Raw genomic sequence first — 13,908 nt, forward strand, 5'->3', positions numbered from 1 at the left:
CTAAATTCTCACACCCTTAGTAATAATACCATGGTTTTGTAGTAAATACACAAACACTTCAAGCAAAAACAGAATCTACTGTAACTGCTTTACTTAAAGCAACAATTGAAATATAGAATACCTATGAAACTTAGCTGTTGTCTTCAGGATTTTACAGGTGAAAATAGAGTAGAGTTTATAGAGTAGGGTTAGGGCTAAGTGTGTCCTTTTGTAGCTGATAATATTTGCAGAGTGGAATTTGTCTTAAAGATTGGAAAGTTTCATAGTCTTCTTTCAGCCAGCTGTCTAGCAGTGTGCCACAAAAAGAAGAGAAGACACTGTGTTACTTTAAACTCAACACAACCAGAGAAAACTCTGGCAGCCCCTGGATTTTGTCTGGTGCCTCAGTAAAAGGACTTTAAATCTTTGGAATGGCATCAAGTTTTAGCAGTTTGGAACCATAACTTTTAAAACCTTGGGATGCCTTGATACTGGTGTCCAGTAGTTACAACCACAAACAGGAAAAGTCTTTCAGATGGGTACTTTGCCATTTTATACCTCTGTAGTTTTGGATCCTTTCATACCCAATTTTTTGGGAACAAAATGGAGCCATGGAGTGTTTTGCAGCCACCTTACATCAGTTCATCCACACCTTGGGTATATTTTGTATTGATTTTGACAGCCAAGAATTGACAGCCAAGTATTTTTTTTCTAATCTACTTGTCTACTGGAAGGATTACTCAAGCTAATAATGTATTCGAGTTTGATCAAGGCCAGGGTTCTAGAGTTAGACCAATTTGGTCACACATGTAACTTAATTCATCCATCCATCCATTTTCTTACACCCTTGTCCCTAGTGGGGTCGGGAGGTGCTGGTGCCTATCTCCAGCTAACTTTCCGGGCGAGAGGCAGGGTTCACCCTGGACAGGTCGCCAGTCTGCCGCAGGGCAACACAGAGACAGACAGGACCCACAACCATGCACACACACACTTAGACCTAGGGAGAATTTAGAGTGACCAATTAACCTGTCATATTTTTCGACTGTGGGAGAGAACCCACCCCGGGCCGGGAATCAAACCCAGGACCTTTTTGCTGCAAGGCAACAGTGCTACCAACTGCGCCAACTTAATTCACACTGCTGCAATTACAATAAATCTCAGGTCACATTGGTCCAGTCATTTTAGAAAATAAAATAAAAGTCTCTGACATTGAAAGTCTCCTCGTGGTTCAACAATAGACACACATTAGGCTCATATTATGTACTAAACCAATCAGTGATAGCGATGGGCAAGACCCTTCCTCTAATTGGCCATGGTTCAGTTATTTATTTATGTGTGTACACTGTGTCTTGTAGTCAGATATAAAGGTGAGTAGGCTAGGGTAGTCTGATAATCAGAGTGGATGGAGTGTGGATGAGGAGAGAGAATAGAAATGCTGAGAGGTGAACGCTCTAAGCATCATTACCAATGCTCTGACATGAAGCCATCAACCTTTCAGGTTATGTGAAGCAATGGGCATCACATCTGTGGGAGATGTGGGTGTTTTAGGTCCATACCTCTCTGAGTAAGATGGTTACTTACTCAGAGAAGTAAGTAACTACCTACTTCTCTAATTATGGAACTGGAAGTGCAGTTCCATAACTAGTGGGACTGCACTTCCTCTAATTATGGCATTATATTTGTGCCCCAACCTGAACATCCAATGAGACTGCTGTGAGCGCATACATCTATGTGATCAAACAATATTTTTATCATGTAGAAATCTTTTGCTCGCTCAACACTTCTGGCACGCAATACACTCTAACAAACTCTTGCTCCGCCTCCTTTGTGCTTGTGTTCAGCTCTGTTGCTGTGCTGACACATGCTCCACTCTGACTCTCCTTTTTCTCATTCTGGTGCTCAGCCCAATGTCTGCGTTCACATCTCAAAGTGTATGTAAATGAACCACTCATAAACACCCCCCGTGGTTCTACATTGTGAATTGAAGCGCAGAAAAAGCACAATGCATCTATAAAAATGACAAGCCCTGGTAAATGCACTGCCCAAGTGTCCCCTCTTCACAATGCCTTTCAGCGGCAGACAGCAGCAAACAGATCATCAAACCAGGCAGAGATGATCAAGTTTATCGTTGCCTACAGTATTGCAAAAGAACATCCGTTCACTAATTTTAAGTTCAAAATCATTCTAGAGAAAAATGGCTTGAATGTAATTTAGATTTTCTTTTAATTTATCATTTCACTCATTTTTTGTCCTAGTTTCTAGGGACAAGACAGGGATAAGTTTCTAAGTTTAAATTTCAGCTCATTGAAGCACTTGAAACACTTTTTCAGTAAGTTACCTGCTTTGTTCAAATCTGGTTCAAATAAAGAACTTGTTTTCTAGATTCTTAATTATTCCTTTACAAGTTGATATTGCCTTGTTGTACAGGGATTTTTAAAAAAGTGAAGCTTTTTTAAAACTGTGATGTTAAATGCAAAGCAGTCAAAAATTTGAGTGCACCTAACTTTTGCACTAGTGATTCTAATTTTAATTCTACAAACTAAATCTTTTTATTTTGTACATTGTAGAATAGTCGTTTTGCAATTGGAAGGTTTTGGGTTTTGATTCCACCCTTCTCCAGCACAATAATTTGTCCTTAGGCAAGGCACTTACCCTCAGTTGCCTACAGATCTGCATATTGGTATATGGTTGGATGATCACTGAGAGCGTGGCAGGGTGATGGAGTCTGCAGTATAAATGCACTGTGGGGGGTTATTAAAACTCAAATAGCACGAGATACATTCAGTCCAAGTAACATTAAAAGTGTCCTGAGATTACATTTGTTGTTAATTGGCATTGTGTAAAAATCATGAAGGTTTGACCATTTCTATTAATATTTATCTCCTCAAATCATGTATTCACCTACCTACCAAGAGAACTAAACTAACACTAAATGGCTTGAATACATAAAAATAAACAAGTTTGCTTAGAGGTAAAAACTTAAATAAGAAGGAATTCTTATTATTGCCCTTTAGAATAGCAATATTTTAAAGGGATTATATATTGGTAAATTGACCTGGAGCCCTCTCCGATACTGTTATAAAAACAACAAACATATTGTAGGCATTTGAAAATGTCTGTCAGTGCTTGTGCAACTAAAGAGCTATTTCTGACCTTGACCAATGAGAGGTAGTGATTTCAGCCAATAAGCACTCACAGCCAACCGTTGTTCGATAGCCTTATGGACACCACTACTGAAAGAAAAGCGCAAAATCACAAGACTAATGTTTTGTCTCCAGCCTCTGAGGCTCTTTCTCTTGGTATATAAAACTCTGTGTACAGCTTTCTCTGAGATTATAGTGCATTAATTTGTCCACAGACAACAAAGTACATCACAGTCTGACAAATAATGCCCTACCTGGGGTAATGCACGGTGATTTTTTAAAAATTAAAAGCAGATGTACAGCTGAGCTGAATGCACAAAGGAAAGTGAAAAGAATTGCACATTGACTAATTCTGAGTATGAGGCATGCATTTCAGATCATAAAAGTCATTTTAGCTGTTGAGCAATAGCATTTTATAAGAAAGTCAAAATGTTGAGAATTGTATCAATTGCTATATACAGCTTGATATTTAACCTTTATTCGCTAAAATTCAAAGACTCAAAGAAAATTTACAGCAAGAACTGTAAAGCCGCCCTCCTTTCAGACGCTCAATATGCTACCTACTTTTATCACTCTAAACACACTTCTTTGTGTATGCACCATTTTTCAATGTTTTACCATCTGTGTTACAACACAAAAGGGTTTTAGAAAAACTGTGAATCATGACTGTTTTCACAAACTGCTTGGGAGATTATTCTAATAGAAAAACTCAGACAGAAAATGACCTTTGTGATAGAAAATGTATTTTCTAATCAAAGTAATTATCAAAATTGTTTCTGTACATCAAAAAGTAGGATTTTCCCATTTTGTTATTTAATCAGTTTAATCATTACACTCTGCCTCATCTCAGTCTATAAATATCCGTGTATACATGTATTCATCATTTTTGTTATAAATGAACTTGATTGGGAATGAATACTGGAAGTCCATGAAAATCATCAGCTATTATGGAAAAACTACACCTTTTCCCTGTCCTATAGGTTGATAAGTTTGGTTTTATTGGTAGAGTTTACAGTGTTGCAAAAATAGTCCTTGAGCTTGTTGTCATACTTGACGAAGGCAAAGTACCAGGCAAAGTTGTGGAAATACTTAAGATGATGAAGTGGTATGAGTCCACATTTTTACATAGTATGTAATTGTGGCATTAAGAGGCATTTTAAAATTAAGTACAATCCAGAAAATCAACCTGAGAAATTTCAAAATGTTGCCTTGAACTCCAATTAGATCTTTATTCTTCAAGGATTTATGATGTAATGAGTGTTCTTCTCCGAGAAAGTAATTTGTTTTACCCAACACAGTTTGAATTTGAAAATAATTAGCCCCAGCAGAAGAGAGAGGAAATAGAGAGAGATAGGGGGATATATATTTTCTTACTTTGTATTCATTCAGTAAGCACATGTGTTCCTAAAATGTGCATAATTTCAGCAAGCAAGCCTTCAGGAAAGAGCTGAGCTTTTAAATCCTTTCATGTACTCATCACTCAGCATGGAGCCATTTCCAGATCCAAAAGTCTTTTGCTGTAAGGCAAGTGTAGATCTCATTTGTTTAAACACCAAAAGTAACTACACGTTTAATGTATTCAGAATCTTTTTCATGCTTAAGCAGAATGATATAGCAAATTAAGTTCAGACTGGCACAAAAACTGTATCTACATGGTCTGATCTGTCCTCTCCTCTGCTAATGCATCATTTATTTAAAAAAATGGCTAACAATCAGGTTAAGGATACCTATAGAGACAATTTCCTTATTGTTTATCATCAGATATATCTGGTATTTATCTGTTTCTACTCTGATATTTTGTCCTTTAATAGTGTGTGAAATTATATAAACCGGCACCCACCTGTTATATAGAGGTTCCTTGCAGCCAATGGACATACATCATAGTCAGCAAGGTCAGGATCTCAGTCTATAAATGTGTCCATCATTAATTTTCCTCTCTGTCTATCATTCATGCACATTTGGCATAGAGAGCACCGCTCGCTGTGCCCGGAGCTGCAGGTATTGACTTATGAGGTAATGAAAGTCTTATTTTTTTGACAAATGCGGGAAAAGAATTGAAAGCGTGATGAGACACTCAGAACATTTCTCAGTAATCGATCTTGAACATAATCTGAACGAGGATGAGGGGGGGGGTTAAGGAGTTGCACCTCTTGGCGGCTCACAAAACGGCCCCTGATGAATACAAGATGTTCTTACGCAAATGTTTCAGACTACAGCCTCCCGGTATGAGCCTGCTCGCTGCTGGAGAAAGTCAGAAGGACGGCCTTATTAATATGTCAGGGGAAGAGGAAGCATCACACATCATTTTATACGCAGATGTTTCTACTAAAACCCTATGAAGCTGGACTGATTGCTTTTGCCGAGCCACATTTTTGCTCATTACTGTGTTAATAGAAATAAATAATAGTATTGTTCTTTTTATCTTTTAATTGATTTAGTCTATCAGGGGTCTCAAACTCCAGTCCTCGAGGGCCGCAGTCCTGCAACTTTTAGATGGAGTCCAAACCCTTGTTTGTGCACACAAACTTTTCCAATATAGCTTGTTTTGATTCTGAACATGTTTTTATTTGGAACAAAGCACTGAATGAATATTTCTAAAGGACATTGTTTACACTTTCTTCTAGGATATTCACACATTATGAAATTTTCCCATTTCGTCTACAAACGTGAGTGATCTTATTTGAGAAACCAAACTATGAAGGGAAAATAATATATGACATCATTAACTGACCAGATTTTTTGTCTCAAGAAGAATATCCCCAGAGCTTAACGCTGTAGTGTGTTCAGTGTGATGTGCAGTTTTAGATTTCCACTTCATTTTGCAAGGACACTTTATTGAATACCATATTCATCAAAAATGAATCGCAAATGATTAAAATTATGGAGCAGTTTATGGAATTAATGTCAAAAATGCTTGTGATCTTATAACTTGAAATGTGTTTTTCATGTGATAGAGCCGCTTTTTCAAAACAAACTTTCACTTTTTGTTTAGTGGTAGAAGTGAGTGATAATAATAGGCTGTACAAGCAACAACGTGTGACATAACATGTTAGAGATTTTAGACTGTTCTTCCTTCATTTCATTTAATTACTTTTACACAGTAAAGGATTTCTGCAGCTCTCAGTTGAATGCTTATAAAAAGTTTGCTTTATTGCCATAAGGAGAACAAACCAAACTGGCCAAACTTTGCCCCTGTAGACTTGCTGCAGTGAAGATATTTTCTTCTACAAAATATAAAGATCTTCTAAATCAAAAGACCAATGCTTCCAATTCTCCTTTAAAAGAAAAGAAAACTGGATTATTGACTTGTATTTGTTCTGGGTAATTTGATTGATGGTCTCTATTAAAACCAAGCAGACAGGAGGACAGAAGAAGGCTCTTTGCAATCTTTTCAGAAAATAACTTTTGCTCTATAGAAGCATCAGATCCAGATCATTTCACACGTGTAAGAGTAAGCTGATAACTTGTCAGTGGGTTTCAGAAAGGTGGCAGTGTCAGTGGCCACGGTTTCATTGTGTTGTCAAAGGGAAAACAATGATAAATGTGCAACAGAAACATTTTTAAGTCTTAGTTATGTCAATGAAGCTTTTGACAAGTAGCTTAAGGATTTTTAAAACATAAAAATTCTGAGTCAGTAATATATTATTGCAATCAAACCTGCTCATCCCAGTTTTATTTCTTACAGCTATAATATATTCAGACTTATTTGTGGAAACTTTGCATTATAGACGTAATAGTTTTATACACAAGAGAAAATGAAAGGATTAAAACATCAGCTTCACTTATGGATCAAAACATCTGGCCTTTTATAAAACAATCACTAATTTTTTCTAATCCTTAAGATTCGTCTTTGATTGTTAGAAATATTTCTCCATTTAGAGAAATTCAAAGTGTTGGTAAATCTCGAATACAATATGAAATGATAAAAATGCTCTTATGTTGAACATTACCACTATCACTAGTTAAATTAAAGGATTTTTTGTGTTTAGAGAGAACAATGCATGAGAAAAAATATTTACCTTAAATGTAGTTTCTTCAACATGATAAATTGTTTTTGTTTGGTGCCTTGTGTAAAATTAGGTCCTGTTTCTTATAAAAAAAACATTCATTTTATTTGACAGAAAAGCTATATTAAGCTCTACCCTGCTCCATGTAACCACATGTAGGCTGCTGTGATTTAAGTTAGATCTGTATGTATCTTGCACCTGCTGGCTACCAGTAAACATAAGTTGCATGCTTAGCATTAAAATGTGAGGCTGATCAACACCTTATAAATGTTGGAAAGATACAATTGTAGATATTTTTTCTTTGTAGCTTGGAGATTAAGTATTAAAAAGCGATCTTATGAGTTAAAACTCCAATCACTGATCACATTTTGACAATTTTTATGTGATATTTGATTCATTTTGGAAAGAAATACTCTGTTTAAGAATGGATTTTGATCTTCAAAGATACTGGTTGCAGAAGAAATGTCAATTTCCATCAGGGACAGAAATAGGAAAATGTTCTTTGTGCCGTGTTTTTGCTGTTGCTCATGATCTCTTGACGCTGTATTTTTTTATTGAAAAACATAATGCCTATAGTAATCTCTTAGAAGAAAAAAAGTCTCAGGAACTTTCTGTTCTGGGTCAAATGACACGAGTGTACAGGAAACTGAATAAAACCCATCGCAGTATTTGAAGAGTAAAACTGAATTTAGTGGAGTTCAATGAGGACATCTGCTTCACCTGCAAGCTTCGAGGGCCATTTGTCATCCTGCATGGCCCGCAGCTGTCCTCAGCTCTCAGAGATGGAGATGTCATGTTGCAATCGCCACATCATCCGAGTGATTTTGTTCTGCGTGCCTTGCTTCCTTTTCTTGTGAAAAGGAAGAGCATTATTGGAAACACAGTGCTTAGCAAACTGATAGGATAGAAAATACCTGATGCTGTTATAAAAGGAGCAACGCTGACTCTGCTGAAATGGCACAAAAGGTTCATAGTTTAATCTTTGGATTCTCAGAGGACAAAGGGAAGTGCTGCCGTCTTGCAGGTTGTACAGGAGGGTCTGTTAAGAGAAAGTGCTCTGCTTCTAGCTGCAGACATGTCTTTCAGCTGACCATTTGTAGACATTCAATTTTTAAGCATGTCTTAACATTTACTAGGGCTGCTGTCATGTCAATCACACAGTTGTTTTATAAGAGTGCACTTGGAAACAACAACAAAAAAAAATCCTGTAACTGCAACAGATCGATGAAACAAATATTTTGTTTTACAGTGTCTTTACAAAAGTCTTTAAACTTTTATACATTTGATGATGTTACAAACACAAAATTCCATTTGATCTTTTTCCAATTCCTCCATTATATTTAGGTGTGAACTTTTCCTGGGCCACTCTAAAGGATTGTTTTAAGCTTGGATGTAGACTACTCCATTGTATCTCTGGCTGTGTGTGTTTAGGGTTGTCATCCTGTTGAAACACACCATCGCCACAGCATGATGCCACTGCCACCATGTTCCAGGGTGGATCTGGTCTGTTGGTAGATTTACTGTGAGTTTTTTGTCCTACATGTCTGGCAAGCAGTATGTATCCCAAAAGGTTTTAAACTAATATGGCCACACCATCCTTTTGCTCAAGCTTTCTCTCATCCACTCCCACATTTCTAGTGAGCATTGTCTTGGGAGCTTTGCAGTTGCATATAAGAGTAAATGGGACTGAATATAGATACACAGCATTATTTGTGTAAAATTAGGAAACCATGCAACATTATTATCACACTTCGTGGATAAGTGTTATTTTGTGTTGGTCTACCATATAAAATCCCAAAGACTTTAAAGTTTGTGACTATATATAAAATGGGGAAGTTCCAGTAGTATGAATACATTTGCAATGAGCAAATAGTAAGGGAGTAAAATCTTAAATGTTTTTGTCATTTAGGTGTCTATAACATGCAATGTTATCTTAACAAAAAAAAGTAAAGTAGTGTGTATCTTAATTTAAAAACTAAAACCTGCAGATTTTTCCTGCAGATTGTGGAGGAAATTAAATAAATTATATTATTTGTCTATATTGTTGGCAAAATAGATCAAACTTGACCCAATGAAGTGGTGTGCCATTGTAAAATATCTTGGCCTAAAGTGCAAAATGTCCTCTCTTTCTCTTCTGCTGTCACGATGCTCCCAGCACTCTCTCTGTGCATTAAGCATCTTCACCACTGTCATCTCAATTAGGTGTGAGCATCTTTTGTAGTGAGACTCCATTGGATTGGTCAAATATATTATTGTAATGCGGAATATGAAGACTTGTCCTTCACAATCTCACAATGTCTCTTTATGGATATGTGGACAAATTATCCTTATATAAGATCTCTTATGCTATTTATTTAGGAAGAAATTTGTCTGTTTTTTCTCTTGAGAAAAAATAACTGCACTCAGCATACTTGAGAGATGGAGATAAAGGAATACCACTCCCTCCAGAGAATTTATGAGCATTCAGTCCTGTAGGCAAGCACAAAAGGACACTGAATGACATATCTCATCTTCTCTATACAGAATATAACCCCATGCGCTCTGGTAGATAATCATCTGCTGCAAATGCATATAGTATGCAAACTCATATTTTTCTCTTTCCATCAGCTTGTTAAGAAACACTGGTTAAGGTTGAAGGTACTGGAAAATCTCAGGGCTGTGTAAAACGTATAGACTGATGGGAGTTGAGATGATCTTAAACTGTTGTTATTGTTATGATTAAACAAAATGTTTGTCTGCTATACATCTGGTGTGATGCAAAAGCTTCGACAAATTTTCCTACGGGAGTAGTAAAACTACATTTATTTAAGTACTGTCATGCTGTTTGAAAACTGTTCTGTCCAACATATCTACCGTAGATCTACCTCCATTATTAAAATTTTTAAGTGGTGCCTTCTTAACTATTTAACTATTTGTATTTAATAGTTGTTAAACACAAATAGGGTTTCACAAGTCAACAAGTACAACATTATTTTGAGATTTCTGGAAATAAATAATAATAGAAATAATTATTAGGGACCCCCGACATATCAGCATCAGTATCTTTTGACATTAATCAGTTTTCATCATAAGTAAAAATTTAAACTTGGCCAAAAAGAACAACCAATATTTAATTTCATCTTGTTGCCTTTTGTGTTTGTGTGTCAGGATCTTAAGATACATGTGGTAGTAAGAGATTTGATAGATTGCTTAGAGATTTACCATGATACAAGATTTGTAGTTCAGTAACAAAAATTCTGTACCTGATCCTAAAACTGACAGGTAGCTATTAAAGACAGACAAGGATATGGGAGACATGCTCATTCTTTCTTCTCAGTGTTAACACACAAGCTGCAGCAATCTGAACAAGCTAGTCCAGTGCTAAGAAGACCTGGGTTATCAAAACTGAAAGAATTGTTGTAGTTTGGAAGTAATAAAGCATGACTTATTACTAAAAGAATTGCATTTTGATAAAAACCTCATTTGATAAATTTTATTTCTCAAAGTTAAAATCACTGTCAAATATCACATTCAAATCCTTGATATGCAATTTCACAAAAGGCTTCAGAGAACCTTGATCTAAAGTAATTGTTCTGCAAAGATTCCTAGAACCAAAGAAAATGAACAATTGTTAAAGAGAAACTGAGTTGGTATATTTTATTAAAAATACATCCAAAGGGAAATATGCTAGTCAGTATGGATGGGAGAAAAGAGCCTCTGGGCATCTTATTTTATGCTATTTGAAATAAAAATATATCTGAACTTGTGTAAATACAGTTTTTACAAAAATCATCCTTTATTTTCACTGTGAATCTCTAAGAAAGAGCTCATGATTGGAGCTACATTATTGACATCAAAGCAAAGTGCCTTTTTGTCTTTGCTCATTAGAGGAAAATTGGAAGCTCAGTTAAGCTAGATGAGGATATCTACAACTTTGCAAATAAATTGGAAGCAATTTCCTAATTATTTGAATGGATTTGTTTCATAATATTTCAGATTATAGTTGTTATTTGTTCTTGACTCGTCAAAGCACCAGACATTGGTCAAATTTGACATAAATAGCTAAATGTACTGTGAAAAAAATACATAAAGAAAATAAAGAAAACCTAAACTTTTTTTTTTTCAATTAATAGTGTTCTCAAATAAGCACGGCTAATTACCAAGAAGTTGTGTAAGTACAAATTATAGTAAGAAATGTTTAAAACATGTTTTAAACATTTGAATAAAATGCACTTTATTTTTCTTTATAAATCACTTGTTTGCACTAGCTGATTGAGATGGGACAATGATGATAGTAGTAGCACTGCTGTTCAACACTAATGTGAGTAAATTGTTGAGTAAACAATGGACACTAATGAGACAGGTTTTTCAAGGGTATGCTTTTGGAATTTAATAACTGTCATGAAAAATAAAATCATTTATGCTTGGTATTTGCAGAATCCAAGAAAATAGAAGAATGTGAGTTAATTACATTTTTGCTCTCTTGCATGTTAATCTACAGGTTTGTGTGTGAAGTGTTTGAGCAGATCCTTCATCAGAATCATTCAGATCTTGTGTTTCTGTCATTTCTATTTCCAGGTTGATTGTTTAGGAGTTTAAGCCCAGAACTGCCTCAGATTCTACATCCCACACATACATACTAACTTTACAATAACAACTCTCATCTCTGTATTGCTTGCAAATGTAGATGATATATTTTCATTCAAAGTCAAAAGCATGCAATCAACAACATTCACTAATTCATCAATTTTTTTTCTCCAGACTTCACCTCTGTGGAAGAGCAGAATGTTATCTTAGCACCATCCTCCCTGATACTGCAGCGCAGCCACAGTTCAGGGACCTTTAGAAGAAATTCCATCCTCCAAACAATAACCTCAATCTGCTCTCCAGCATTGGCTCTACTGGGAATAACGCTGCTTACACATACACACAGCCAGCCAGCCAGGAGAAGTGACAGTGTTGCTCTCCCGCCGCCCAAATCTGACAGCCATGATCCTGATCCTGAGAGGCCCCCTGCTACAGCTTAGATCAGGGATCAGCTCGCTGCTCGATGGCTAGACCTCAACACTCAAAGAGCTGGAGGCCTTTCTGATGAGGTAAGTTTCAGTCTCTCTGCTGCATTGGTTCTTTAACTTGAGTGTGAGCTGATTTTTTTTCCTGCACTTGTTTTCTGTATCCAAGTGACTATCATGTCTCATTAAAACTGATGCCGTGTAGATTAAGCTTCTTCAAAACAGCCGTCAAAATGACTTGATTATTAGAATAAAATATAATGAGTGCAAAACTGTAAAAGTATAGACTGTTTAGTATTAAGGATCTTTAGGTTTTTATTTGCAGTATAATATAGCACATTCCACTGTGGCTTGGTTTTCTCATCTCTCCGACAAGCCATCAGACACGGTAACACAGTTCATTTCTGGGAGGCTGGATTCAATATTGAAACATTTATTAGGATACCTTGGCTCTCACCTTTGCTAATAAATTATTCATTAATGCTTAATGGTCTCCAGTTTTCTGCAGAAAATTGCACCATTGGGGTTCCTTGTTCAGTCAAGTTTAGAAGAAGCACATTTAAATAGAAAAATCTCTTTCCCTCTTTTGTCTAAGCTCCATATGAGAAATAGTGGAGCATAACGGGTATAGGCAACCTGCTAACAATGCTGATTTAAACTCAGCCTTGTGGTTTTGCTGCATGACTCCATCCTATCATTAAGCATTTGTCCCTGCAGACCTAAATTAATTTTGCTTTTTTCTCCATTCCAGAATCTCTCACTGCATTGTAGCACATGGATTTCAAGACTTCAAATGAAGAGGTTGGTAGGATTTAATCAGTCTGACAATTGACCGTAATTAAAGAAAGTGGCCAAGTATTTTAAAGCATTAGAACACAACATTAAGCCTCCCAGCATATTTCAAAAGCTAAAGAGTAGAACTGCAGGAGAACATTTTTTCTTAACGGTTTTGCCTCTTATTCACTACTTTAGCCTCTTAGAAGATGGTGATGATGGATGTACAGAAAGCCACATCTTTATATCTGCTATTAATATGAAGTAGTGGTTAAGAAAAGATGTGCATCCTCTTTCAGTTACTGTAGATGGCTTATATATCTGGACACAATAAATAAAACATTTGTTACAGTAAATGTTGTTTCTAGGTGCTGCTAATAACAAGCAGTGGATACAGTAATTTCCAAACAATTTGAGGCCACTGAGAAGTATTGTAAATAAGTGAAAATATTGAAGATAGTTCATCAATTTCCTAGAAATGGAAGCGGAGTCAATCAACCTATAGACATTATGTAAAATGAACTTTTTTGACCTTTTCATCATGTTATAATGTTATTCCCTCAACTCCTCCAGATTAGTGTGAGTAGCAATTAGCAAACGCCTGGTGGAACTGCGAGTCTGCTAAGCTTAGTCCAACAATCCTGAGAACTCAGGAGCTTCTTAAAGAGACAGAGGCCAAATTCAAGGCATCAAATTACAAAGTCAAATTTCTTCTTAGTTAAGTTTAATATATAGAGCATATTTATAACAACTGAAGGTAACAGTTAATTGATTGTGGTATAAAATGGCACTATGTGCCTAAAAGGTATATAATACCACCTTGTTCATGACAGTACATTTAGAAAAATATCTATAGCAGCCTGACTTGGGACAGATGAGACCTTGTCTTGACACGCAGCCGTCCCCTAATTACAAAGCCAGTGTGATGTTAGGTTTAGTTATATGTGTATCTTTCCTCTAGAATACAAACCTCAACTAACTGAAGGAAGACTGGGAAGATGATTGGGCTAAAAA

At 36.1% G+C, this 13,908-nt stretch overlaps 1 protein-coding gene across 1 annotated transcript in view; it reads left to right on the forward strand.

Annotated features, from left to right (window-relative positions):
- Positions 1-13,908, forward strand: part of sntg1 (syntrophin, gamma 1) — a 59,585-nt gene that overhangs the window by 7,274 nt on the left and 38,403 nt on the right. Inside the window, exons 2-3 of the mRNA XM_032566510.1 lie at positions 11,870-12,204; positions 12,872-12,921. Of these exons, the coding sequence (XP_032422401.1) occupies positions 12,895-12,921 (27 nt within the window). The 5' untranslated portion in view covers positions 11,870-12,204; positions 12,872-12,894. The remainder of the gene's footprint in view (positions 1-11,869; positions 12,205-12,871; positions 12,922-13,908) is intronic.

The sequence above is a fragment of the Xiphophorus hellerii genome, chromosome 6 (genome assembly GCF_003331165.1).
Source record: "Xiphophorus hellerii strain 12219 chromosome 6, Xiphophorus_hellerii-4.1, whole genome shotgun sequence".
Lineage (NCBI taxonomy): Eukaryota > Metazoa > Chordata > Actinopteri > Cyprinodontiformes > Poeciliidae > Xiphophorus > Xiphophorus hellerii.